This window comes from Muscardinus avellanarius (genome assembly GCF_963383645.1).
Source record: "Muscardinus avellanarius genome assembly, chromosome: 16".
Classification (NCBI taxonomy): Eukaryota; Metazoa; Chordata; class Mammalia; order Rodentia; family Gliridae; genus Muscardinus; species Muscardinus avellanarius.
The window spans coordinates 6327811-6354821 of record NC_137802.1 but is presented as its reverse complement, the minus strand read 5'-3'; the positions used below and the strand labels follow the sequence as shown (position 1 = coordinate 6354821).

General features: G+C 53.6%; 1 protein-coding gene across 1 annotated transcript; it reads left to right on the top strand.

Moving 5' to 3' along the window:
- Nucleotides 1-1940: 1940 nt before the first annotated feature.
- NT5M (5',3'-nucleotidase, mitochondrial) lies at nucleotides 1941-26733 on the top strand (the record flags this gene model as incomplete). The annotated part of the gene is made up of 6 exons (XM_080713930.1): nucleotides 1941-2212; nucleotides 5593-5953; nucleotides 10894-10994; nucleotides 20081-20141; nucleotides 25148-25262; nucleotides 26591-26733. The coding sequence occupies 6 exons, from the start codon at nucleotides 1941-1943 to the stop codon at nucleotides 26731-26733; spliced, it is 1053 nt and encodes a 350-aa protein (XP_080570056.1).
- Nucleotides 26734-27011: the final 278 nt, after the last annotated feature.

The following is a 27011-nucleotide window of genomic DNA, read 5'->3' as shown; positions in this document are numbered from 1 at the left end:
CAGTTAGAATAACCATTGCCAAAAAGACAAGAAGCCCGAGTCCCATCCAGGGACCCTGGCGGTCGGTCCTCAGCAAAGAGATACTCTGGACACGCCAAGGGCTTCCAGCCGTGTGCTCAGTAAGTGGAATGGCCACCAGCCTGTATCACGGCGCCACAGGGTGTCTGCGCATGTGTATGCATACATGCGGCTGTGTAAATAAGATACGTTTACACGTATGTAAATAAGTTCGTGCATTCATAAAAAAACATCTCTGGGAGGTTACACAAGCAGCGACCAGCCACACGGCTGCCTGGGGGAGGTGGACCAGGTCCAAGTAAAGGCTGAAGGAAATATCCCTCGCTTTCAACTCCATGTATACATTTTATCTTTTTTTTTTTTCCCTGCCACCTTTTTCTTCCTCTTAAAATAGAAAGTGTAAGCATTTTCTTCTCCGCTGCTGCTTTTCAGTATTAATCCGTAAGGGATGGAGAAAACGTCTCTCTGCCGGGTGGGCCTAGAGCGCTTTGATAATCCGAAAGGATTTCAAATAGCCCGTAGGCACAAAACTGAAACGAGGTCACAAAATTCCTTTTCTTTTTGGTACCAGATTGAACCCAGGGGCGTGTTATCTCTGATATATCACCCCCAGCCCTCTTTAGTTTTTATTTCGAAACCGGATCTCCTTCAGTTGTTGAGGGTCTTGCTAAATTGCTGAGGCTGGCCTTGAACCTGCGATCCTCCCATCTCAGCCTCCCAAGTACTGGGATTACAGGCAGTGCCGCCACGCCTGGCTTCACTTCTGGAATTCAATCAGTCTGTGTTCTGGGTCTGGGAGCCAAAGGGGCAGTCCTGTGGAGCTTTACTGGGGTTGAACTCAAGGGCATTCTACCTCTGAGTTACATGCCAGCCCTATTTTATTTTTTCCTTTGAAATAGGTCTCGATAAATTGCTGAGGCTAGCTACAAACCTGGGATCCTCCTGTCTCAGCCTCCCAAATACTGGGATTACAAGTGTGAGCCATCATGCCTGTTTTAAGAACCCCCATCCCCCAGATCTGGGGATGGAGCCCAGGGACATTCTACCTCTGAGCTATACCCCCAGCCCTATTTTTAATTATTTTGTAAAAGGGTCTCACTAAGTTGCTGAGGTTGGCCGCGAACCTGAGATCCTACTGTCTCAGCCTTCTAAGTACTGGGGTAACAAGTGTGAGCCACCATGCCTGACTTAGATTTTTATATTTTGAAGACATCTGTTTTAGCCAGGCATGGTGTTATATGCCTTTGATCCCAGTACATGAGCGGCTAAGACAGGATGGTCAAAGGTTTGAGGCCAGTCCTGGAAATTTAGTGAAACCCTCAGCAGCTCAGTGAGATCATGTTTCAAAGTAAAAAATAAAAGAACTGGGGGTGAGCCGGGCGTGGTGGCGCACGCTTGTAATCCCCGCACTTGGGAGGCAGAGACAGGAGGGCCGCGCTGGCGTAAGAGACCCTGTTTCAAAAATATAAAATAGGTCTGGGAGTGTAGCCCGGAGGTAGAAGGGCTTCCAGGAACCCCAGTACCACAAAAAAAAAAAAAAAAAAAAAAAAAAAAAAAGAACTGGGGGTGTAGCTCAGAGGTAAAAGCTCTCTGGGTTCAATTTCAATTCCCAATACCCCCTACCCCAGCGCGCGAGGTGGGAATGCGTCTCTTGAGTGGCACTGGGGTCCCCTGCGCTGTGACCACCGTTGCCTGGAGCCGGGGAGGGGTGGGGACTACACCACTGAAGAGGAACAGGGCCAACCATCGCTGTTTCTCCATACCCTGAAGAAAGGCGACCTTGGGCCTTTTGCTCAAGGTCATAAAGGCCTTTTGCTGTCCAGTGGGCCCCGCCAGGCGCTGGGCATGACTCAAGCCCTGTGCCCCTGCCCGTTCCTTGCCCGAGGCTCCTCAAGGCGCCTGGGCCCAGAGGTGGAGCCGGGATGCGCCCAGGTGTCCAGGTCCCCAGGGACGCCCCGCTGGGGTGGCCTTCCCATTTTGCCCCCGAGGCAGCTGTAAAGAGGACCCTCCGGGGTCCGGCCCCGCGGGACAGAGTGGCCATGTGGGGGAGACCCGGGGTGGCGGGCACTGCGCTGCCCAAGGCAGTCACGGAGCCCGCCCGACCCCTGGGACAGAGGGCGCGGGGCTGGGAAGGCTGGCGTTGGTGGCGCAATACTGCCATCAAGAGGAACGCCGTGGTCACCATCGTTCCGCGGTCTTCCCAAGGGAAAGACCCTCCAATCTTATGTCTGTCTGTATGTAGGGAGGTACCGGGGTTGGACACAGGGGATGTTCTACCTCTGAGCTCCAGCCCCAGCCCTCTTTTTTTTTTTTTTTCTCTTTTTAATGGGAGGGAACACGGATTAGGAAGGCTCTACTGCAAATGTCAAATTGGGAAGACTGCGTGGGGAAGGATCCCGGCTGGGTGTGGTGGCACACACGCCTCTAATCCCAGTACTTGGGAGGCTGAGACAGGAGGATCGCAGGTTTGAGGCCAGCCTCAGCAACTTAGTGAGACCCCACACGATTTAGTAAGACCTTATTTCAAAATTTAAAAATAAGAAGGCTGGGAGTCTAACTTGGAGGTCAAATGCCCCCCCCCATAAGAAGATTCCACTTTGTTTACTTTTTTTGGCAGTACTGGGGATGGAGCCCAGTGGCATTCTACCTTTGAGCTACACCCCATCCCTTTATTTATTTATTTATTTATTTATTTATTTATTTATTTATTTTGGTGGTACTGGGGTTCCCGGAAGTCCTTCTACCTCCGGGCTACACTCCCAGACCTATTTTTACATTTTTATTTGGAAACAGGGTCTCCTAAGCCAGCGCGTGGCTGGCTTCAAATCTGCGCGATCCTCCTGTCTCTGCCTCCCAAGCGCGGGGATTACAAGCGTGCGCCACCACGCCCGGCCTTCTTTATTTTTTTGCCAGTCAGAGATAAACGCAGAGGTTTAATTCAAGTAAAGACACACGTTCAAGAGAAACCACAGGCCATTTCCAGAGCATGAGAGTGGCCAAGAGGCTGCAAGGAGCCGTCCAGAGTGGTCAAGAGCTGCAAAGAACTCCCCAGATCTATCCTTCTTTATAGGGCCCACTAGAGAGGGGGTGGCCGGGGGCATATGGGATGGTGGGTTCCTTCTTTGAAAAAAAATTATTTTTTAAGATAAAAATTCTAGGGAGCAGTCATATGAAGCCCTGGTGCGGGACTCTTTAACAAAAAGTGTAACTTTTTATGGATCTCCTCAGGCAAATGGAACTCTGACAATAGGTGAAGCTCTCTCAGGTTTAATAGCCTCAGGAATTTCCAGTATGGAGCCAGCCCATTCTGATTTAAAAGTATGGGCCTGGCTTTCTTTTTTAAATAACCAAACTCTGTTAAAGCTAATGATTTCAGATTTTAAAATCATATTTTTCTTTCCTTCCCAATCTCTCATTTCTACCTAAATTTTTATTTCTCTTCCTCCTCCTCCTCCTCCTCCTCCTCCTCCTCCTCCTCCTCCTCCTTCATTTCCCTCCCTCCATCCCCTCCCCCATACTCTGGTCCCTTAATCTTAAGGTTTGTTGAAGGGTGGAGTTCCATTTTCTGTAACTTCTTTTTGGCTGAAAAGTGGGTGTTGGCCCCGCCTATCCAGGGACCAAAAGTCTCCTCCTGACTAATCTAAAGGAGATATGGGGCAGTCAGGTCTTTTTGCTGGCTGCTGAACCATCATCCTCTGATATTCTGCACATCAAGAGTCACCCAGGCTCCTCTCTTGTGATGTCCAGCTGGTTAGAGGAATGACCAGAGGGGACCTCGCTGAGCCTGGAGCATCCTCAGTCTTTGAGGGCAGCCATGATGGGAGCAGATGATCCCACTTCCCTTCAGAGGTGAGGGCAATTATGCTTCCAATGTTTTTCTTCGTTGCAGGGGGAGACACAACCCAGGCACAGATATATCTGATTTAGGGCAGTCTTTGATCCAATGTTCAGGTTCTGTGCAGTAAGGGCAGGTGCCAGGCCCCAAGTTCCTTTTTCTTTCTCTGGCAGGAGCCTTTGGGTATCTCTGATGGGGCAAGAACTGATTACCAGATGCTAGGGCAATTAAGTGGGCTTGTCTCTGTGTCTGTGTGTGTCTCTCTGGTCTTTATTTCATCTATCTTGTCTCTGTTGTTGCAAACTCCAAAGGCCAAAATTAAAAGTGATTATTGGGAGTCTGAACTCCCAGAAACACAGGCAAAGAGAGCATCTTTTCTTTCTTTTTTTTTCTTTTTCTTTCTTTCTTTCTTTCTTTCTTTTTTTTTTTTTTTTTTTTTTGGTAGTACTGGGGATGGAACCCAGGGGCATTCTACCTCTGAGCTGCACCCCAACCCTATTTTTTATTCTTTTTACTTTGAAACAGGGTCTCACTGAGTTGCAAAGGGCCTCACTAAGTAGCTGAGGCTGCCTAGGAACCGGGATCCTCCTGTCTCAGCCTCCCCAATGCTGGAATTACAAGCGAGCGCTACCACGCCCAGCTTCAAGCCAACTTTTTAAAGTCCCCCCCCACCCCCACCCGCCCGTATGTGATAGAGATCGTGATCCTTATCTTGATTCACTGGAATTTTCTGTTTGTTTTTTGGCACTGGAGGTGCTCTACCTCTGAACTATACTCCCAGCCCTAATTTATTCTTTTATTTTGAAACAAGGTCTCACTAAATTGCGGAAGGCTTCACTAAATTGCTGAGGCTGGCCTTGGGATTACAAGCGTGCACCATCACGCCCGGCCTATTTTATTTTGAAACGGTCTAAGTGGCTGAGAATCTCACTAACTTGCTGCGGCTGGCCTCGAACTGCAATCCTCCTGTCTCAGCTCCCTAAGGATGACAGGTGTGCTTCACCACTCCCGGCCTCAGTCTCCCCTTCTAAATCCCAAATTCCAGGACGGTGGGACCTTGTCTATTTAGCTCACAGAACGACACAGCAAGTGTTCAGAAATATCTTAAGGCACAGTCTCGCTGCCTCCCTGTGCTGGTCTCCCCGGCCTGTGCTGCTGCAGAGGGAGCAAGACGCCAGGTAGGTTCTGCGAAAAAGATGCCCAAGTAGGCTGCTTAGGGAGTTTGCGCATCCTAAGGGCACCTACCAGCTTAGCCACCTCGAAGCCACGCCCCTCGAGCTCCCAACACCCAGGCATCTCAAAGCCACGCCCCTAGAGCCCGGGCACCCATTGCTAGCTCGAAACCACGCCCCTCAGCCCCCCTCAACATCCAATGCCATCTCAAAACCACGCCCCTCAAATTCCCAGCACCCGATGCTATCTCGAAGCCACGCCCCCGGAGCCCCAGCACCCAATGCCATCTCAAAGCCACGCCCCTCGAGCCCGGGCACCGTCGCTATCTCGAGGCCACGCCCCCGGAGTCCCAGCACCCAATGCCATCTCAAAGCCACGCCCCTCGAGCCCGGACCCCCGCTATCTCGAGGCCACGCCCCTGGAGCCCCAGCACCCAATGCCATCTCAAAGCCACGCCCCTCGAGCCCGGGCACCGTCGCTATCTCGAGGCCACGCCCCTCGAGCCCAGCACCCAATGCGATCTCGAGGCCACGCCCCTCGAGCCCCAACTTCCAACGAGATTGTAGGCCCCGCCCCCGGGCCCGCCCCCGCGGCGCGGGCGCTGTCAAGGGCGGCGAGCGGCGCTGCGGGCCGCGCGGGCCTCGCTCTGGGCCGGAGCCTGCGCGCTGGCGGCGGCGGCGGCGGAGGGCCATGCTGCGGCTGGGCGGCCGGTGCGCGCCCTGGGCGGCCGAGCGGCGCCCGGCGGCGGGCGGCCCGCGCCGCGCCCTGCGGGTGCTGGTGGACATGGACGGCGTGCTGGCCGACTTCGAGGGCGGATTCCTCAAGAAGTTCCGCGCGCGCTTCCCCGACCTGCCCTTCGTCGCGCTGGAGGACCGGCGCGGCTTCTGGGTGTCGGAGCAGTACGGCCGCCTGCATCCCGGGCTGAGCGTGAGCACCGCCCCCCCGCCCCCGGGGCCGCAGGGGAAACTGAGGCCACCCCGGGGCCCTGGGCTAGGGGTCACCGCCCTGGCCTGGGGTGGGCCCGGGGGGACCGAGGGCCCTGGGGAGGCGGGGCCCGCAGCGCCCTCCTGGGCAGCCCCCGCCCCTTATTGCTGGCTGTCCTGGGGCTCCTAAGGATGGTACGCCCCAACTGCCCGTCTTCAGCTGACTTTTCAATCTTTAAGTACACCCGATTATGCTAGATGCAGAGTGTTTGTTAAATTTCTTTAAAAAAAAAAAAAAAAGGAGCTGGGCATGGTGGTGCTTTCCTGTAATGCCAGTGCTGAGGAGGTGGAGACAGGAGGATGGCGGGTTCGAGGCTAGACTCTGCAATTTAGATGCTCGGCAACTTTGGGAGAAACTTTGTTTCAAAATAAAAAATAAAGCCGGGCGTGTAATCCCCGCGCTTGGGAGGCTGAGACAGGAGGATCGCGCAGGTTCGAAGCCAGCCTCGGCTACTTAGTGAGGCTCTCAGCAACTTAGTGAGACCCTGTTTCCAAATAAAGTATAAAATAGGTCTGGGAGTATAGCCCGGAGGTAGAAAGCCCCTGGGTTCTGCCCCCAGTACCACCAAATAATAAATAAAATAAATAATAAATAAAAAGGTTGAGGGTATAGCTTGTAGGTAGAATGCCTCTGAGTCCAATCTCCAGGACCACAAATAAGTAAATAAAACAAACTAAACGTTATAAATTAAGTCCGTATTCACCTCTCCTGCAGTCACCAGCCGTGAAATGGAAGTCAGGTGCTATGTCTCTTGATTCAAACTGTCACCATAAGCAGGTTTTAGGGGGTCTCTCTGGAGGCAGAAGAGACCTCTTTCTCCCCATGAATTCAACCAGTGTCTTTATCCTCTTTTTTTCCCTTGTTCACACACACAAAAAGTGTAGGTGTTAGTGATATTGGAGGTCCAGAGAGGTCAAGTGACTTTCAGGGTGTTACACAGGGAGTCAGGTGGGGTGGAACTTATCTCTTGGCCTGTCTCCTTCAGGGTTACCTTGCTAAACTAGCCTGTGCCCCCCTCCCCAACACACACACACTGTGCTCTGCCCCCTGAGTTATCATGGGTAGACAGACATATCCAGGAATGTTTGCAGACAGAGTGGTTGGTTTGTGAACAAAGCTTGGTGGTGCAGGCTTGTAATCCCAGTACTTGGGAGGCTGAGGCAGGAAGATCACAGGATCGAGGCCAGCCTCGGCGATTTAGTGAGACCCTGTTTCAAAATATAAACAGGACTGGGTGCGTAGCTCAGTGGTAGAGTGCTCCTGGGTTCAATTTCCAGTATCACATACAAGAAAGGAAGGAAGGAGGGAGGGAGGGAGGGAAAGAGGGAAGAGGAAACGTGGTTTGTAGAAACTTTTATGAAAGGATTTGGAGATTCTCCATGCAAGAAATTACTTACAGAGGCCGGGAGTTTGCTGGCATCCTTTGATTGGCCACCTGTGGTCGCTGCCAGAGGGTGTGAGGAGGATAATAGAGAGCCCGTTAGGTGATCCCAAGTTCACGGCCAGCTCTCGCCTGCAGACAGATGTTGCCATCTCCATTTTGCAGATGAGGAAACCTGCCCCAGTCCCATGATTCTAAGGGGCCCCGGGGAAGGATTCACCCCCAGTGTCTGCCTGCCAAGCACATTTAGTTGTTACCACCCCGCAGTCCTGTTCTCCGTCACCCTCTCCCCAGCAAGTGGCATCCCTTCTGATGCCACAAGAATCCGCTTTGTCCCACAAGCATTTGGGGGGCAGAGGAGCGCCAGCTCGGGGTCCGCGCTGACCTTGGCCCTCCGGATCGTTTCGAGAGGCAGCTGCCACCCACCCAGCATGGATGCCCCAGAAGGGGAAGAACCAGAAAGGGGGCCAGCGTGCGCTCCCAGGGCAGACCTGAGCCGGGCAGGCCTCCTTGCTCATGTGGCCAAAAACATTCCTGAAGTGGGAGTGTTGTGGAGGAGCTCTTGGCCATTTCTCTTGATTCCGGTGGTGCCCTAAGGAGGCTTTGGGGGTCTCTTCAGAAGCAGAGGAGACCTCTCCTCAGACCCTCCCGGCTCTTGGCACATCACAGAAAAGTATTTTCAGGTTTGAGCAGAGGAATTTTATTAGAAAGCAAAGGTGAAGATAGATATTTGTTAGACATTTGTGACGCAGAGCAGAAAGCGCTTTTTGGCATCTCGGATCCTTTTATTTTTTTAGTACTGGGGATTAAACCCAGGCGCATTCTACTCCTGAGCTATACCCCCAGACCTATTTTATTTCGAAACAGTGTCTCTTTAAGTTGCTGAGTGACTTGCAAAGTCACCGAGGCTGTCCTCGAACCTGCGATCCTCCCGTCCCAGCCTCCCAAAGCACTAGGATTGTGCCACCATACTCAGCCTGATGAGCTTCTTTTAAAGGCAACGGTGAGGAGTGGGCACGGGAAGGCGTGTGGGAACACCACCAGCCTGGCTGTCACTTGGTGGTCTGATCTTCTTCCAGGACCTTCAGGCCGCCATGTTTCTCCAGTGTAGATGATATCCGGAATGTGCCTGTATTGTGGGTTCCTTAAGATACCTCTCCCTTTGCCGTAGCTAATCAGAAAATAACGTTGTCTAGGCCGCCAGTGCTCGTAAACCTTAAAACAGGCAATTTTCACAGATGAGCCAGCTTACTCTAACTGTAAGAGTCTAGATTTCCTGAGAACGTGGAGGTGGTAGGTCAGGAAGGACCGGCGGGGGAGACGCCCGTGTTATCCCCGTGGCCTCAGTGGCCGGCCACCGCGCCGTGTGGGTGTCCTTTCGTAGATGTGTGACCAGCTCTGGATTTCGGGGTACCTTATCTCCTCCCTGGAGCGTATTAATGGGACGAAACCGAGTCCACCACCAACTCTGAAAGGTGTAACGGCTTTTCCATTCCTACAGAGATCTAGGCTCCGGGTCCGAGGAGACAAATTCCCGACTTCCAGGAACAGAGTGAAGGAGCGACCACATGGAAATGGGAGGCAGGGACCCTCTCCAAGAGGGACCGGCTGGGCTCTCCTGCTGTTTCCCTCAGTGCAGGACACCCCTGGGTCCCTCTGCGCCCAAGTGAGCCAAGCACCTGTGAAAACAAAAGAAAGAAGCCAGGATATTTAGATGTAGAGCCAAGCGCTGGACAGTGCGTTTCTACTTTATAGAATACACTCGTCCCTTGGTGCCCTGGGCGGACTGGCTTCAGGACCCCGGTGGAGATCAAAACGGACAGGTGCTCCAGCCCCTTACGTCAGCAGTGTAGCGTTAGCGTGTGGCCTGCGAGCAGCCTCCCACTCACGTTACATCGTCTTTGGATGGCTACTGGCTACGGGGTAAACGCATTGCAAGTAGTTGCTTTTCCTCGCTTAAGGAACAGGGACGGCGTCTGTGTCTATATGCGTTTAGTACAGGTGCAACCTTTTATGTCCTCAATTTTTTTGTGTGTGTGTTCGGTACTGGGGGTGGAACCCAGGGGCTTTTCTACTCCCAGGCTACACTCCCAGGCCTATTTTATATTTTATTTGGAAACAGAGTCTCACTAAGTTGCTGAGAGCCTCACTAAGTAGCCGAGGCTGGCTTCGAACCCGCGCGATCCTCCTGTCTCAGCCTCCCAAGCGCTGGGATTACAAGCGTGCGCCACCACGCCCGGCTTCCCCCCATTTTTTCAGTCTGTGGTTAGTTGAACCCGTGGATGTGGAATCCGCGGATACAGAGGGCCAGCCGCACTCTGTCTTTGCTCTTCACGATACCCGGGGAGGGTCGCCGACAGAGGCGCGGAGGAGAGCTCTTTTGAACTGACTTAGACTCTTCAGCAGTCAGGACAGAGGAACTGAGCCCAGAGAGGGAAGGGGCACCAAGAAACTGCCCCTGCTGGGGACCTGCCTGGTAGATCCTCACGAGGGCCCTGGAACAAAGAGATGGGCTCCCGTCTCCACTCTCTAGATGTGAAGAGGCTCCTGGGCCGGGGGTTCAGCCCAGAGTTAACATGGCACAGGCCAGGTTGGCTGGGCATGGCGGCGCACATTCTGACTCCGTCATGTCTGGACGGTGCCACCTTGAGCCATTATTAGTCCTGATTTCTTCTCTATAAGCTGGGGACAGCTATGCTTGGTCTTCATGGGCCTCGAGACTCAAACAGCAGGAGGTATCTCAGCACGGAGGGCGCACTCGCTGACCCTCACACCACTCCGCAGAGGTGCTCCCCACTCCACACCTGGCCTGAGACTCCTACTCCTCAGAGCTGGACACGTGTCACTGTCTCCTCGCCCGGCCCCAGAGCCGTGCCGCCCTCTGCAAACTTTGGCCAGCAGTGTATGGTAGCGAGTTGTTAGCCGGGGAGTGGAGAGGCGGCGCCCTGTCCCCAGCTGGACGCTGTTCTCTGATGCCAGGCAGCTGTCCTCCCCGCACTGAGCCTTTTAAAGTTTGCTTCCAAACTTTAAAAGCAGCCAGCTAGCTGGGCGTGGTGGCACACGCTTGTCATCCCAGCATCCGGGAGGCTGAGACAGGAGAATCACAGTTCACAGACAGCCTCAGCTACTTGTTGAGGCCCTTTGCAACTCAATGAAACCCTGTTTCAAAATAAAGAATAAAAAATAGGGCTGGGGGGTGTAGCTCAGAGGTAGAATGCCCCAGTAACACACACACACACACACACACACACACACACACACACACACACACACAGCAGCCAGCCAGGATGACCCGTACTTGCAATCCCAGTACTTAGGAGGCTGAAACAGGAGGACCTCAGGGTTAAGGCCAGCCTCAGCAACTTAGCAAGACCCTGTTTCAAAAGAAAATATTAAGTTCTAGAAGGGCTGGGGGTATAGCTGGGATGGAGGACGCCCCTGGGCTCGACCCCCAACCTAGATGTGGAGAACCCCGGAGGTAACCTGCTTCTCTCCCTGTCAGGAGAAGGCCATTAGCATCTGGGAGTCCAAGAATTTCTTCTTTGAGCTGGAGCCTCTGCCAGGGGCCGTGGAAGCCGTGAAGCAGATGGCCGGCCTGCAAAAGTAAGTTCCTCCTCCTGCCGAGGCCGAGGCCGAGGCCGGCCTCTACCTCTCCCAGCCCTGCGCTCACCCTCGTCCTGGTAGACACCCACTGGGTAGGCAGACACCCCCCAGCAAAGCCTGCCCGGTCCTGGGGGTCACAGAGAGTCACTAGGAAGGAGGGAGGACTCCAGAGAGGGCCGACGGCAGAGGGGCGCTCTAGGAACTTCTGTTGGTGGTTTGTTTTTGTGGTACTGGGGATCCATCCACCCAGGGGCATTCTACCTCCCAGCTACACCCCAGCCTCTTTACTTACTTATTTATTAATTTTATTTATGCGGTAATGGGGATAGTACCTAGGGGCATTCGACCTTTGAGCTTCACCCCCAGCTCTATTTTTTAGTCTCTATTTTGAAACAGGGTCTCACTGAGTTGCAGAGGGCCTCGCTAAGTAGATGAGGCTGGCTACAATCCGCAATCCTCCTGTCTCAGCCTCCCGAATGCTGGGATGACAAGTGTGCGCCACCTGGAAACCCTTCTACCTCCGGGCTACACTCCCAGACCTATTTTATACTTTTATTTGGAAACAGGGTCTCTTAAGCCAGCAAGGCTGGCTTCTAACCTGCGCGATCCTCCTGTCTCCGCCTCCCAAGCGCGGGGATTGCAAGCGTGCGCCACCACGCCCGGCCTGTGGATAATATTTTGAGAAACTGCCAAACTGTTCCAAAGCAGCTGTGTCATTTTTCATTCCTGCTAGCAATGTAGGAAAGTTCCAGTTTCTTCACGTCTTTCCAACACTTGTTATTTTCTTTTGGCCATGCTGTTGGGGGCAAAATGGTATTGTGGTTTTGGTTTGCATTTCTCGGATGGCAAATGATGTTGAATCTCTTTTCAAGTATATACAAATGTGCTTGCTGGCCATTTGTATACTTTCTTTCAAGAGATATTTATTCCTATTCAGGTCCATTAGAGAGAGAGAGAGAGAGAGAGAGAGAGAGAGAGAGAGAGAGAGAGAGAGAGAGTGTGTGTGTGTGTGTGTGTGTGTGTGTGTGTGTGTGTGTGTCTGGGCATTGCACCCAGGGGCAGTTCTCCCTCCAGCCCTTTTTGTTTTATATTTTGAGACAAGGTCGCAGTAAGTTGTCTTCCGACTTGTAATTCTCTGGCCTTGGCCTCCCGAGTTTCCAGGATTATCAGGGTGCCGCCACACCCAGCTTCATTAGCCTTTTTTATTGTCAACTTGTATGAGTTCTTTCTGTATTACAGATATGAGTGCCTTATCAGATTTACAAGTATATGCTCTCATTCCATGGACTGTAGTTTCACTTTCTCAATTATGTCCTTTGAAACATAAAAGTTTTTAATTTCGAACCGGGTGCGGTGGCGCACGCTGGTCATCCCAGCACTTGGGGAGGCTGAGACCGGAGGATCACGGTTCGCGGCCAGCCTCAGCTACTTAGTGAGGCCCTCTGCAACTCAGTGAGACCCGGTTTCAAAAAAAAAAAAAAAAAAGGTTTTCTAAGTAGTTCAATTTATCATTTTTTCTTACTCGTATTTTGGTGTCGCATCTTGGAACCCGTTGCTTAACTTAAGGCCACAGAGTTGGACCGCTGTGTTTTCTCTAAGAGCTTTAGTTTTAACTCTTACATAAAGGTCTGTGACCCACTTTGAGTTAACTTTTGTGTATGCGCAGGGGAGGGGGTCTTGCTTCATTCTTTTGCATGTGGAAGCCCAGTAATCCCAGAATTATTTGTTGAAAGGACTTATTTCCCCCTTGAGTTTTCTTAGCACCCTTGTTTACAATCAGCTGGCCTGAGCTTGGGGGTGGTGTGCAGCTCAGAGTGAGGGTGCTTGCTAGCGTGTGTAAGGCCCTGGGCTCCAGCTTCACAACACCAAAACAAACCAACAAAACACACAAAAAAAAGAAAGGGAGGGAGGAAGGAAGGAAGGAATCACTGTCTAAGGGTTTATTTCTACTCAAGACAATTTTTTTTTGGTGGTATTAGGGATTGAACCTAGGGGCATTCTACCTCTGAGCTACCCTTCTGGCTCCTTAATTTTTTTTATTTTTCAGTTTGAAACAGTGTCTTGCTAAGTTACTGAGGGTCTTTCTTAGTTGCTGAGGCTGACTTACTTAGTACTTGAAGCCGGGCGTGGTGGAGCACGTTTGTCATCCCAGCATTCGGGAGGCTGAGACAGGAGGATCGCAGGTTCGCGGACAGCCTCAGCTTCTTAGTGAGGCCCTCCGCAACTCAGTGAGACCCTGTTTCAAAATAAAGAATAAAAAATAGGGCAGGGGGTGCAGCTCGAAGGTAGACTGCCCCTGGGTTCAACCCCAGTACTGAAAAAAGAAAATTCTAATATAGAGACAGACATCAGTGAAACACAAACGTACTTTCAGTTTTGAGTTGAATTGTAGGCCTCATTTGCTCAGTAATTTATCTCTGGACTTGAGTCCAGGTCCGGCAGCAGGGTACACATGATTTGTGTTTTATGATATGAACTATCAACTTGGTTCATAGTCTGAGGAGGCCAAGCATGGTGTACAGTTGGCACTCTGTATCCACGGGCTCTACCCCCATCAATCTAACCAAACTCAGGTCAAAAATATTTGAAAAAAACATTGCATTGTTTCTAAACAGGTACTGTGTTGTTGGGCCTATTTTGTTAGCTTTGTATTGCTGTCACAAAATACTAGAGATAAGACACTTACAAAGTAAAAAGGTTCCCTTTGTCTCACACTTTCAGAGGCTTCAGCCCATGGCTGCCTGGCCCCGCTGTCTTGGGCCTGTGGCAGCACACTACATCCCGGTAGCCGCAGGTGGCAGAGGAGGAGAGAGACAGGTGGTCCAGGGTCCCTGTCCCCCTGGGAGGACCCCCCCAGCCCTCTGACTCCCTCCCACGAGGCCACCTCTTAGGGGTTCCACCTCCACCCAGCAGTCCGGCGCACCAGGCACCCAGCCTTTCTCAAACACAGCTCCTGACTCTAGCCGGTGACGGCTGCCTGTGCCCAGCATGGACAGATGTTTTTCTTGGCGTCACCATTCCCTAAACAATGCTGTGTAACAACAATCCGCATGTAGCATTTACATTGAGTTTAGTGCCATAGTGCTCTAGGCACCATTGAGAATGTCCAGGAAGGTGTTCATGGGTCACATAAAAATGCTATACTTTACTTTTGTTTCACTCCAAGACATTTGACTTCTTCTTTTTTTTTTTTGCGGGTCTGGGGATGGAACCCAGAGGCATTCGACCTCCGAGCTACACCCCCTGCCCTATTTTTTAGTCTTTATTTATTTATTTTTATTTATTTATTTTTTGAGGGTCTGGGGATGGAACCCAGGGGCATTCGACCTCCGAGCTACACCCCCTGCCCTATTTTTTAGTCTTTATTTTGAAACCGGGTCTCACTGAGTTGCTGAGGGCCTCACTAAGTAGCTGAGGCTGTCCGCGAACCGCAATCCTCCTGTCTCAGCCTCCCGAATGCTGGGATGACAGGCGTGCGCCGCCACACCCGGCTCTATGCCATTTTATATAAGGGACTTGAGCATCGCAGGTGTTGGGCACCTGCCAGGGGCAGGGGCTTGAGCCAGCCCTCGGTGGACACTGCAGGACGCTGTATTAGCACTTGAGCCTTTCAACACTCTCCGCCCTGCCTGGCCCCGGGCGCCCTGGATGCAGACACACGTCTGTGTTCTGCGTACAAACGGCACAGAGGCGAGAGTGAAGGCCTGCAGCGGGGCTGCCCCGGGGCAACGTCCTGGCTTCTGGAGAATCCGCCTCTCGGGTTATTAGTCCCCTGGATCTCAACCGCTCCATCTGGGAAGCAAAGATGCTGGGAGCGTGCTCAGCGCTGCGAAGGCTAGTCAGCTAATCGCTGCTCTTGTTACTCTGAGATTTAGTAGACGTGTCACAGGAGAAGCGCTTTCCCCGGCCCAGCCTGGGGAGCCGTGACCTGCAGGGCCCTGCACTGTAGAGCTTCCCAAGGTGCCCCGCAGCGCTCCGCCGGGACAGGAGATAACCCCTGACATCCAACGGGACCCAGCCTGAAAGGCTTTTCGTCACAGATTTGCTTTTTTTTTCTTTTTCTTTTTTGCTACTAGGGATTAAACCCTAGGGTGTTCTGTTCTGAACGACACAAGCAGCCCTATTTTTATTTATTTTGAAAACAAGGTCTTGCTAAGTTGCTGAGGCTGGCTTTGAACCTGTGATCGTCCTGCCTCAGCTCTCAAGCATTGGGATTACAGGTGTGTGCCACTATACCTGGCTATCTTCCCTATTTGTGTGTGTGTGTGTGTGTGGTGATGGAACCCAGGGGTGTTCTACCTCCGAGCTATACCCTCTGGCCTATTTTTAATTCTTCATTTTGAAACAAGATCTTGCTAAGTTGTAGAAGACCTCACTAAGTAGCTGAACCATCATCCTCCTGTCTCAGCCTCCCAAGTCCTGGGATTACAACCATGAGCCACCACGCCCGGCTTCTATTTCCATTTTCACAGAAACTCCAGTTTGGGGAACGCAGGTTCAGACCACATCCAAGGGTCATCGGGCCCTCTGGGCTCAGAACCCGGTGGAAGTTTCCTGGGTCAGTCAGCACCCAAAGTCTGGACAGAGCCAGGGGTGTGGTCAGAGGCGGGCGGAGTGGGCCACGAACCTGCAGCCCTCCTGCCTCAGCCTCCCAAGTAGCTGGGATGACAGCTGTGTGCCACTGTACACCAGATCCCAGCCTTTTAAAATGTACTACACTCCCAGACCTATTTTATATTTTATTTGGAAACAGGGTTTCACTAAGTTGCTGAGAGCCTCACTAAGTAGCTGAGGCTGGCTTTGAACCTGTGCTGTCCTCCTGTCTCAGCCTCCCAAGCGCGGGGATTACAAGCCCGGAGAGACAATGAAAGTAGATAGACACTTTTCCAAAGAAGATACACACATGGCCAGTAAATGCAGGGAAACGTGAGCAATAGCATCCACGACTGGGGAGTGCACGTCAAAACCACAGTGAGCCGGGCGTGGTGGTGCACGCTTGGCATCCCAGCTTTCCAAGAGGCTGAGACAGGTGGACCGCCATTGGCGGCCAGGCTCAGCTACTTAGTGAGGCCCTTTGCAACTCGGTGAGAGCCTGTTTGCAGGTTGGAGGCCACCCTCAGCAACTTGCTGAAACACCGTTGGAAAATAAAACAGGGCTGGAGCATAACTCAGAGGCAGAATACTTGTGGACTTCAATTCCTAGAGCAGACAAAAGCAGAGCTCATACTCATTTCCACTTACATAAAATTATAGAGCCGGGCATGGTGGCGCACAGCTGGAATCCCAGGACTCGGGAGGCTGAGCCTGGAGGATCGAAGGTTTGAGACCAGCCTTAGCAATTTAGTGACACTCTCGGCAACCTAGGGAGACCCTGTCTCAAGATATAAAATAGGGCGGGAGGTATATCTCAGAGGCAGAATGTCTCTGGATTCAAACCCTAGTACAAAAAAAGTAAAAATTCTAGAAAACGAAGCCCGATCTGTGGCACTAGGTGGCAGATCGGCGGGTGCTCAGGCCGGGGATGGAAGGCCGGGGCGGTGCGGGTTGGAGCCCCGGGTGGAGGGTGTGATCAGTATCTGTGTTCCGTGGGTGTGTCCAAGTGCCAGGATTGATCACATCGATTCCTTTTAATACATGCAGTTTATTGCGTGCCAGTTAGACCTCAGTAAGGCTGTTTAAAACGGACGGGTCGTGCCAGGCGTGCTGCGACACGCCTTTAGTCCTCACCCTGGGCAGGCTGAGGAGGGCCGATTGTTTGAGTCCAGGAGTTCAAGGCTGGCCTGGGGCAGCACAGTGAGCCCACCCCACACTCCCCCCAAAATGTCTGGCTGCAGGACAGAGGATGGCACGGGGGGTTCAGAACAGGAGGTTGAGGAGTCGTAGGTGGTGGGCCGGACACTTTGATGGGCGGTGACAACCACCGGGAAAGGTTGATGGACCGAGCTGAGTGGTAGAGCCAAGAGGACCTGCTGATGGATGTCACATCTGGGGTGGAGAAAGGCGGGAAAGCGGGGTGAAGCCAGATGTGGTGACGCACGCTGTAATCCTGGTGCTCGGGATGCTGAGACAGGAGAACCAGAGGTTCGAGGCCAGTCTCAGCAACCTAATATTACCCTATTATTATTTTTTTTTTTTTGGTGGTACTGGGGTTCCTGGAAGCCCTACCTCCGGGCTACACTCCCAGACCTAATTTTTACATTTTCTTTTGGAAACAGGGTCTCCTAAGCCAGCGCACGCGCCTGGCTTCGAACCTGCGCGATCCTCCTGTCTCTGCCTCCCAAGCGCGGGGATTACAAGCGTGCGCCACCACGCCCGGCTATATTACCCTATTTAAAAAAAATAAAATAAAATAAACTGGGCATGGCGGCGCACGCTTGTAATCCCAGCATTTGGGAGGCTGAGACAGGAGAATTGCAGTTCACAGACAGCCTCAGCTACTTAGTGAGGCCCTTTGTAACTCAGTGAGACCCTGTTTCAAAATAAAGAATAAAAAATTTGGCTGGGGGTGTATCTTGGAGGTAGAATGCCCCTGGGTTCCATCCCCAGTACCGCAAAAGAAAAAAGAAATAGGTCTGGTGGTGTAGCCTGGAGGTAGAACATCCCTGGGTTCAATCCTTAGTACCTCGAGAAAAGAAAAAGAGCTGAGTTTTCAGGATCTTTGCTTAAGCAAAACCTTGAATCTACTGTATATATTAGCACCATTAACTGAAGGAAGACCAGCTAGGAATAGAGGTGGGGGGTGGGGGGATGCATGCTCATTTTGGGGGTCGTGGGGTTCCAAGCAGAGAGCTATTTAATACCATAAGAGACTTTGAGCCCTGGAGAGGGTTGGACCATACCAACACCCCAGCATCCTCGGGGGGGGGGGCGCAGACTTAGCACCTGCAGTTCCCCCTTCTGCAGGGGGAACTGGGGGGGGGGGGCTGGACCCACTGGAGGGGTTGCAGCGGGGATGGGACAGGAGGTGAGGAGGAAATAGAGGCCACAGAGGAAGTGCTAGGTAGTTCTGTTAGAAATAAATTTCTACAGCATTGTAAACACTCAGCGAGGAAATTTTTACTTCCTGCAAAAGGAGATCCCGCCAGCAGTGGGTCGGGCGCCCAGAGGGCCCGGTGGGAGACTAACCCACCGCGGGGATTCTGCGCTGTGCTCCTATTGGTCGCACAGAGCGTCCATCTTGACGCCATTGGCTGAAGGGGATGCCCGGGAGAGGTTGGCGCTCCCGATTTCCAGGAAATGCTATCTTTACAAAAATGCAGACGGCCACACGATGACAGTTTTACAGAATGGAGCATAAGCCAAGTTATTCTCTTGATAGAAAAGACCGAATTATATTCTTACAGCTCAGCTCTGCCAGAAAGCCAGCGGAGATGTGGGCGGTGACTGGAGGAAGGACTGGGTCGGGGTGTGCCTTAGGCAGAGACTGGCTTAGGATATGTTTGTTTGTTTGTTTGTTTGTTTGTTTGTTTGTTTGTTTGCGGTACTGGGAATGGAACCCAGGAGTATTTTACCTCTGAGCTACACCCCCGGCCCTATTTTTTTATTCTTTATTTTGAAACAGGGTCTCACTGAGTTGCAGAGGGCCTCACTAAGTAGCCGAGGCTGTCCTCAAACCCAGATCCTCCTGTCCCAGCCTCCTGAACGCTGGAATTACAAGCGTGCGCCACCACGCCTGGCTGATTTAGGATTAAAAAAAAAAAATACTAGGGATTGTACCTAGGGGCATTTTACTTCTGAGATACACTCCCAGCCCCTTTAAAAAAAATTTTTTTTTTTTTTTAAATTTTGAAACAGGCCTCGCTAAGTTGCAGAAGGCCTCGCTAAGTTGCAGAGGGCCTCGCTAAGTTGCTGGGGCTGTTCCTAAACTTGTGATCCTCATGTCTCAGCCTTCAAGTCCTGGGATCAGGCCGATTTAGTTCTTGTGACTTGACATGGGGAGAAGGTGAGATCCATTCAGTGGAAACCATACTGTGCTATTCAGGAGGACAGGTGTAGTACATGCATTTTCTACTTACATTTTCAATCACACCAGATCCATCAGGAGGCAACCTTATCATAAACGAGAAGCAGCCATACATAGTTTTGTTTTGGAGGGTTTGTGTTTGTTTGGTTGGTTTTTGGTGGTACTGGGGATTGAACCAGAGGTGCATTCTACCTCTGAGCTATACCACCAGCCCTTTTTATTTTCAAACAGGGTCTCACTAAGTTGCTGAGGCAGGTGTCTAACCTGCTGTCCTCAGCCTTAGCTTCCCATGCACCGGGATGCCAGGCGTGTGCCACTGCGCCAGGTGCATCCATGGATAATTTTAAGATGGGAGATGCCAGAAGACCTTTGAGGAGGGAAGAGGGGCCTGGAGGAGGGACGCCAGGCTGGTGGCGGCGCGCCTGATCTGCAGGCCGTCTTGATGAGGCTGCGGGCCTGAGCGAGGGCAAGCTGTTGGGGGGCCCGACATGGAGGGAGATGGGGGTGTAGGCGTGGAGCTCCGCCCGACTGAGGCAGAGGCCAGGCCGGGGCAGGGGAGGCACCCCAGGACTCAGGACTTGGGAGGAGCCCTGCCTCACCTCCCCCTGAGGCCTCCACGAGGCAGGAGGTGAGTGTCACACAGCCCAGCTGGCAGAGGGGTGCCGCGGGCTGAGGAGCCTTCGGGGACCAGGGGCCGGGCCGCGCCCCAGCCCCGCAGGCCACACAGGGGACTCCTTTGCCCACGGAGAAGTGTCTGAAAGCCGCCTCCACCCCCGCTCCATGTGACAAGCCATAGTGCAGGCGCCAGCGCCAGCTTCGGGAGGATATCTGGGCCGGCCCGGGTGGGAGGAGCGGGCCGGGGCCTGCTGGAGGGTCGGGTCAGCTCCAGGCCAGGACCCGCAGGCTCCTCCCATCCCGTCCTGGGTTTCTTTCCTTCTTTGTAAGGCCGGAGGCCCGTCTGCACCCTCTTGGTGGGGGCACGGCCTCCCGGGCCCCACTCGCGCCCCTTTCTCCCCGCGCTCCCCTGGTCGGCTGCAGAGCCCCGGTGGCCAGGGGCCTCTCCAGGGCGGCCCTGGGCTGCGGTGAGGGCCGGGCCGGCTCACTGAGCTCTCTCCTCCCTCAGCACTGACGTCTTCATCTGCACCAGCCCCATCAAGAAGTTCAAGTACTGTCCCTACGAGAAGGTAAGACATGGCCGCGCGCCGAGGACCTCACCCGCGCCACCGGGACGGGGGCGTCCTGGCCCCCAGTGCACCGATGGAGCCCCGTCATAGCATGGTCATGAGGCTGGCCCACGGTGTTGTGTGTGTGTGGTTCTGGGGATTGAACTCAAAGGCATTCTATCTCTGAGCCACCCCCCCCCCCAGCCCTACTCTTTTATTTTGAAACAGGGTCTCACTGGGCTGATGAGAGTCTCGCTACTTGCTGAGGCTGGCCTCGACCCTGCGATCCTCCTGCCTCAGCCTCCCCAGCACTGGGATGACGGGAGCGCACCCCCAGCCTGGCTCGTGGTAATGTCGTTGGTCAGGCTCGTGGAGGAGGCCACAGGGAGAGAACTGCATCCGGGGAGGGGACCAAGGCTTGTGGACATCTTTACAGGAAAAGCCTGACCGAAGGGGAAATGGTTGAGGCTGGACGGGACCATCGCGGGCTGGAGGCCAGCCTTGGCCACCGAGTGGGATCCTCAACCATTCAGTGACACCCTGAGCCTCACCCTTTTCAAAACAAAAAGGGCTGGGACTGCAGCTCAGAGGTAGGATGCCCTGGGGTTCAATGCTCAACACAAAAATAATGATAATATTATTGATAATAATAATGATAATAATGATAAAATGCAGCTGGGCCTGGTGGCACATGCCTATAATCCCAGTACTTGGGAGACTGAGACAGAAGGACTACAGGCTTGAGGATGGCCTCAGCAAATTAGCAAGAGCCTCAACAACTTAGACTCTGTTTTAACATAAAAAAAAAAAAATAAGGAGGTGGGCCGGGCGTGGTGGCACACCCTTGTAATCCCTGAGCTTGGGAGGCGGAGACAGGAGGATCGAGCAGGTTTGAAGCCAGCCTCGCTGGTTTAAGAGACCCTGTTTCAAAAAATACATATATGTGTGTGTGTGTGTGTGTGTGTGTGTGTGTGTGTGTGTATTATATATATGTATGTATGTATGTATGTATGGGAATGTGACCCGGAGGTAGAAGGGTTTCCAGGAACCAGTACCATCAAAAAAAAAAAAAAAAACAAAAAGGAGCCGGGCGTGGTGGCGCACGCTTGTAATCCCAGCATTCGGGAGGCTGAGACAGCGGGATCTCAGTTCGCAGCCAGCCTCAGCTACTTAGTGAGGCCCTCTGCAACTCAGTGAGACCCTGTTTCAAAATAAAGAATAAAAGCCGGGCGTGGTGGCGCACGCTTGTAATCCCCGCGCTTGGGAGGCGGAGACAGGAGGATCGCGCTGGTTCGGAGCCAGCCGCGCTGGCTTAAGAGACCCTGTTTCCAAATAAAAATATAAAATAGGTCTGGAAGTGTAGCCCGGAGATAGAAGGGCTTCCAGGAACCCCAGTACTGCCAAAAAATAAAAATAAATAAAGAATAAAGCCGGGCGTGGTGGCGCACGCTTGTAATCCCGGCGCTTGGGAGGCTGGGACCGGAGGATCGCGGTGCTCCCTGCCGTCGCCTAGGTAGCAGGGGCGGGCTCCTCTCCAGTTTACAGGTAGGGAAACTGAGGCACGTGTCTGGGGTCGGCACCAAGAAGAAGGCCGCCCCGCCTCCCCACTCCCCAGCCTGCGACTTAAGGGACGTGAGCTTTGCTTTCTTCCCCCACCAAAGAGAGATTTTAAAAAACAAAAGAAAAGAAAATCCATGGTGGTTTCTTGGCGCAAGTGTTCTGTTAATTCTGTTTCTAGCCCAACAGGAGGAGTAATCATGCGCCAAATTAAGTCAGCACTGGGGCGTGAAGCCGAGCATGTTCTCAGAATTCAGAGACAGGCCGTGTATCTGCCAGAGTCGGCTTGGGTTTTTTTTTTTTTTTTTTTTTTTTTTTTTTTTTTTTTTTTTTTTTTTTTTTGGTGGTACTGGGGTTCCTGGAAGCTCTTCTACCTCCGGGCTACACTCCCAGACCTATTTTATATTTTTGTTTTTTTGGGTTTTTTTTTGCAGGTCTGGGGATGGAACCCAGGGGCATTTAACCTCCGAGCTATACCCCCTGTACTATTTTTTATTCTTTATTTTGAAACCGGGTCTCATTGAGTTGCAGAGGACCTCACTAAGTAGCTGAGGTTGTCCACGAACCGCGATCCTCCAGGTCTCAGCCTCCCAAATGCTGGGATTACAAGCGTGCACCACCACGCCTGCCATCAGCTTGGGTTTTAAGAATACATGTTTGAGCCGGGCGTGGTGGCACAGCCTGCCGTCCCAGTCCTTGAGAGGCAGAGAGGGGAGGATCTGAGGTCGGAGCCCAGCCTCAGCCGCTCACAGACACCCTCAGCAAGATTAGCAAGACCCTGTCTCAAAATAAAAATAAAAGGGCTGGGAATATATCATGGGGTGCTGAAAATTTAAAACAAGATTGTTCACATGGCTGGGGTTTCCTTGCCCCCCCCCACCCCGGCTGAATCCCCTTCTTTATCATCATAACAGGGACCTCTGAAGGCCCTGGGTCAGCCCATCACCCCGAAACCTCTCGGCCTTGTGTGCGGGCTCTCAGTTCGCGCCAGCCTCCTGCCCTCGCCCTCCCCGACCTGAGGCCTGCGCCGGGGCCTCAGGACTCGCGAGGGCCCCGCGCCGCGTCTGCGCAGCAGGGGCCACATGTGGCTGGGAGATGCCACGACTGAGCTTGGCACAGGCCTGGCGCCTGCACAGCGTGGGAGCGGGACAGGCAGCGGCCCCGCCTTCCTCCGCCTTCCCAGCCCCGTCCCTCCCTGTCTTGCAGCTGCTGACCTCCCGGCTCAGGAGGCGGTGGGCCCCGCGGTCTTCCTGTCTGTATCCCCGGGCTCCCCTGACCCCTTGCAACAATTCTTTCTATATAGTGTGTGTGTTGAGGGGGGTCCTACTGGGGTTGGGACCCAAGGGTGCTCTGCCTCTGGGCTGCACCCCCAGCCCTTTTTATTTTTTATTTTTTATGATACTGGAGATGGAACCCAGGGGCATTCGACCTCCGATCCACACCCCCAGCCCTATTTTTTATTCTCTATTTGGAAACAGGGTCTCACTATGAGCTGCAGAGGGCCTCACTAAGTAGCTGAGGCCGTCTGCAAACTGCGATCCTCCGGTCTCAGCCTCCCGAATGCTGGGGTTACAAGCGTGCGCCCCCACACTGGGCTCCGTTTTTTTGTCTTAAAGCCGGGTTCCGCTAAGTGTCCACGCACTGTCCTCCAACCTGCGAGCCCCCTGTGGACGTCCATCCCCACAGGTCCTGGGGTGCCAGGCGTGTGCCGCCAGGTCGGGTTTGTTCTGGCAATTCTTCAGCCACCCGGAGTCTGGGATTCTGGTTGTGACATGTATTTCCAGTTCTGCTTTAGAAATGGCGAAGCCGTTTTACGCGTGGGTAACTTTACATCCAGCTGGGCTGAGCTGTTGAATCCCCTGTGTTCTGAGGTCAATAATGAACCTGCCTCCACCCCCCCGCCCTTGTGATACTGGGGGTGGAACCCAGGGCTTTTCTACCTCCGGGCTAGACTCCCAGACGTATTTTATATTTTATTTGGAAATAGGGTCTCATTAAATTTCTGAGAGCCTCACTAAGTAGCTGAGGCTGGCTTCGAACCTGCGCGATCCTCCTGTCTCTGCCTCCCAAGCGCGGGGATTACAAGTGTGTGCCACCACGCCTGGCATAGTAAACCATTTTAAACTTCATTAAAATGAAATAGAAAAATGCATTCCATTATCCGTGAAAGGACACTGACTTATTTTACTTTCTCTTCAGTAATTCTCCATGTTTTGTGGCTTTTTATTTTAATATACTTTGCCCCCCCCTTTTTTTTTGGTGGCACAGGGGGCGGAACCCAGAGGCTTTCTACCTCCGGGCTACACTCCCAGACCTATTTTATACTTTATTTGGAAACAGGGTCTCACTAAGTTGCTGAGAGCCTCACTAAGTAGCTGGGGCTGGCTTTGAACCCGCGCGATCCTCCTGTCCCAGCCTCCCAAGCGCGGGGATGACAAGCGTGGCTGTCTCTAATGAGCTGACCTTATCTTCCAGAGCAGCATCTGACGCCCCACAGAAGCCCCGGGTCAGAGTGGCCTGACCTCCGAGGGCCCTGGGAGGCAGACCCGACCAGGCACAACCCCAGCCCCTGCAAAGTGCATTGCTTATTTGTTTGTTGAAAACCGCCTTAAAATGGAAAGCCTAAGGCCCGGGGCGCGTGCACCAGGGCCCGGGTTCGAGCCCAGCGCCGACAACCCACGGCCACGCCGTGGCTCAGCGGCCCTGCCCTTTGGCGCCACATCCCACCCGCCGGGGCCACCGGGCTGGGGTGTCACCGTCGCCACGGAGCCCATGGTATCACGTCATTTCACCTGCATCTCTCCGATGGCCGTTGATGTTGAACTTTTTTTTTTTTTTTTTTTCAGTACTGGGGATGGAACCCAGGGCCATTCGACCTCCGAGCTATACCCCAGCCCTATTTTTTAATCTTTATTTTGAAACAGGGTCTCACTGGGTTGCAAAGGGCCTCACTAAGTAGCCGAGGCTGGCCTCAAATCGTGATCCACCTGTCTCAGCCTCCCAAACACTGGGATGACAAGCGTGCGCCATCGCGCCCGGCTATTTAGTTTTGAACCAGGGTCTCACCAAGTCGCAGAGGGCCTCGTTAAGTAGCTGAGGCTGGCTGTGATCCTCCCGTCTCAGCCTCCCAAGTCCTGGCAAGACAAGGGTGCGCCACCAGACCCAACTGCGTCATAACTTCTGAGCCTAACGAGGCAGAACGTTCTGACACACGCCTGGACACACGGAGCTTAACCACTTTACATTTTCTTGCCTGGCTTTGATGGCGGAAGGAGGGTCTGACGGTGGCCTGGTGCGCGTAGCCACCAGGCTGGGCCTGAGCGGTGGCTCAGACCGTGTCCCCCATCCCCTTGTCCCTGAGCACCGGCTCCCGGCCGCACGGCGCTGGCCTTCTCTCCTGTGCAGTGCGGGCCCCTGGGAAGGGCCTGGAGGTCCCCCTTGCCCCTCACCCTCCTCTCACCCCTCCACAGTACGCCTGGGTGGAGAAGCACTTCGGCCCCAACTTTCTGGAGCAGATTGTGCTGACCAGGGACAAAACGGTGGTCTCTGCCGACCTCCTCATTGACGACCGACCGGACATCACAGGCAAGTGGCCTGCGCCGAGGGGCTCGGGCCTCGCTTCCCCTCCTCCCCGGGGTCACCCCTCGGCTGCTCCACTCCCCCACCCGCGCACGGCGTCACCAGGGCTGGCCGGTGTCCCCTCCATCGGGAACACAGGTCCCCTCCCTGCGCACCTGGCTCGGTGTCCCTGGGGGTCCGGCCTGGCGGCCGTGGTAAGTTGCTTTACACCTGGAAGCCTCCGCCCTCCTCAGTATCCTCAGTAGAATACGGACATGGATCTGATTTTTGGGGGAGGGGTTCTAGGGCTTGGACCCAGGGGCGTTCTACCTCTGAGCTCCACCCTCAGCCCTGTTTAATTTTTAATATTTATTTATTTATTTATTTATATTTTTGGTGGTACTGGGGGTGGAACCCAGGGGCTTCCTACCTCCAGGCTATACTCCCAGATCTATTTTATACTTTATTTGGAAAAGGTCTCACTAAGTTGCTAAGAGCCTCACTAAGTAGCTGAGGCTGGCTTCGAACCTGTGCAACCCTCCTGTCTCAGCCTCCCAAGCTCAAGGATTACAAGCGTGCACCACCACGCCCGGCTTTTAATTTTTATTTAGGAAAATAAAATTTTCTCATTCGGTTGCTGAGGCTGGCCTCAAACCTGCAATCCTGTTTCAGTCTACCAAGCCCTGGAATTACAGGCGTGCGCCACCATGTCCGGCTACAGCTCTGATTTTTAAACTTCATCTTTTTTTTTTTTTTTTTTTTTTTTGTGGGTCTGGGATGGAACCCAGGGACATTCAACCTCTGAGCTACACCCCCAGCCCTATTTTTTGTTCTTTATTTTTAAACTGGGTCTCACTGAGTTGCAGAGGGCCTCACTAAGTAGCTGAGGCTGTCTGCGAACCATGATCCTCCAGTCTCAGCCTCCCGAATACTGGGATTACAATTGTGCGCCGCCACGCCCGGCTCCTGGCAGTATTTAGTAGTTGCAGGTTTGCACACCGTCCCTTTGGATACCCTGAGAGAAAATAGAGACTCTCTTTCCCCTCTCGGTTGGAGCTGGCTTGGAAGGCTCGCTCACCCATAGGCTAGCCGCTGGGTCCCGAGGGTGCATCGCCTGACCAGCCTCTTCCAACCACAGTTGCCCCAGGGGGCAGTAACCTCCAGCAGCCCAGAGTGTGGACACTGGGGATTGAGGCTGGGGGCTCAGGGTGCCATGGTCCGCAGCTGGTGCGCTGCCCCGCCCTGCTGCCCCGGGGTGCCTCTTGCATCCTGACGGCCCTCAAGCCCCGCTCTGCAGAGGAGCGGGCTCTGAGCCGCCCTCCTTCCTTCCCTCCCGCCATCCCGCCTGCCCACAGGGGTGGAGCCGAGGCCCAGCTGGGAGCACGTCCTCTTCACCTCCTGCCACAACCGGCACGTGCAGCTGCAGCCCCCCGGCCGCAGGCTGCACTCGTGGGCGGACGACTGGAAGGCCATCCTAGACAGCAAGCGGCCCCGCTGAGGCCTGCAAGGCTCGGAGCCTGAGCCCGCCCTGCCAGGCCTCCGCCCATCCCGGGCAGAGCTGGCATCACACCGCGGGCCCTCGACAGGGCTGATCCTAGACAGTGGCCCTAGGCGCCGGGGCCCGGGACCGTCCAGAGGCAGCAGCCCTCACCGCCCCCTAGGTAAGCTCACCGAGGCATTGGGGGACGCCGGGCCGGGCTCTGCGGCCTCATCAGCAAGGTGTGCCAGGAGCGTGACAGCCAGCTGCTTCCCAGGGCCCCTCGCCAGCTCACGGCG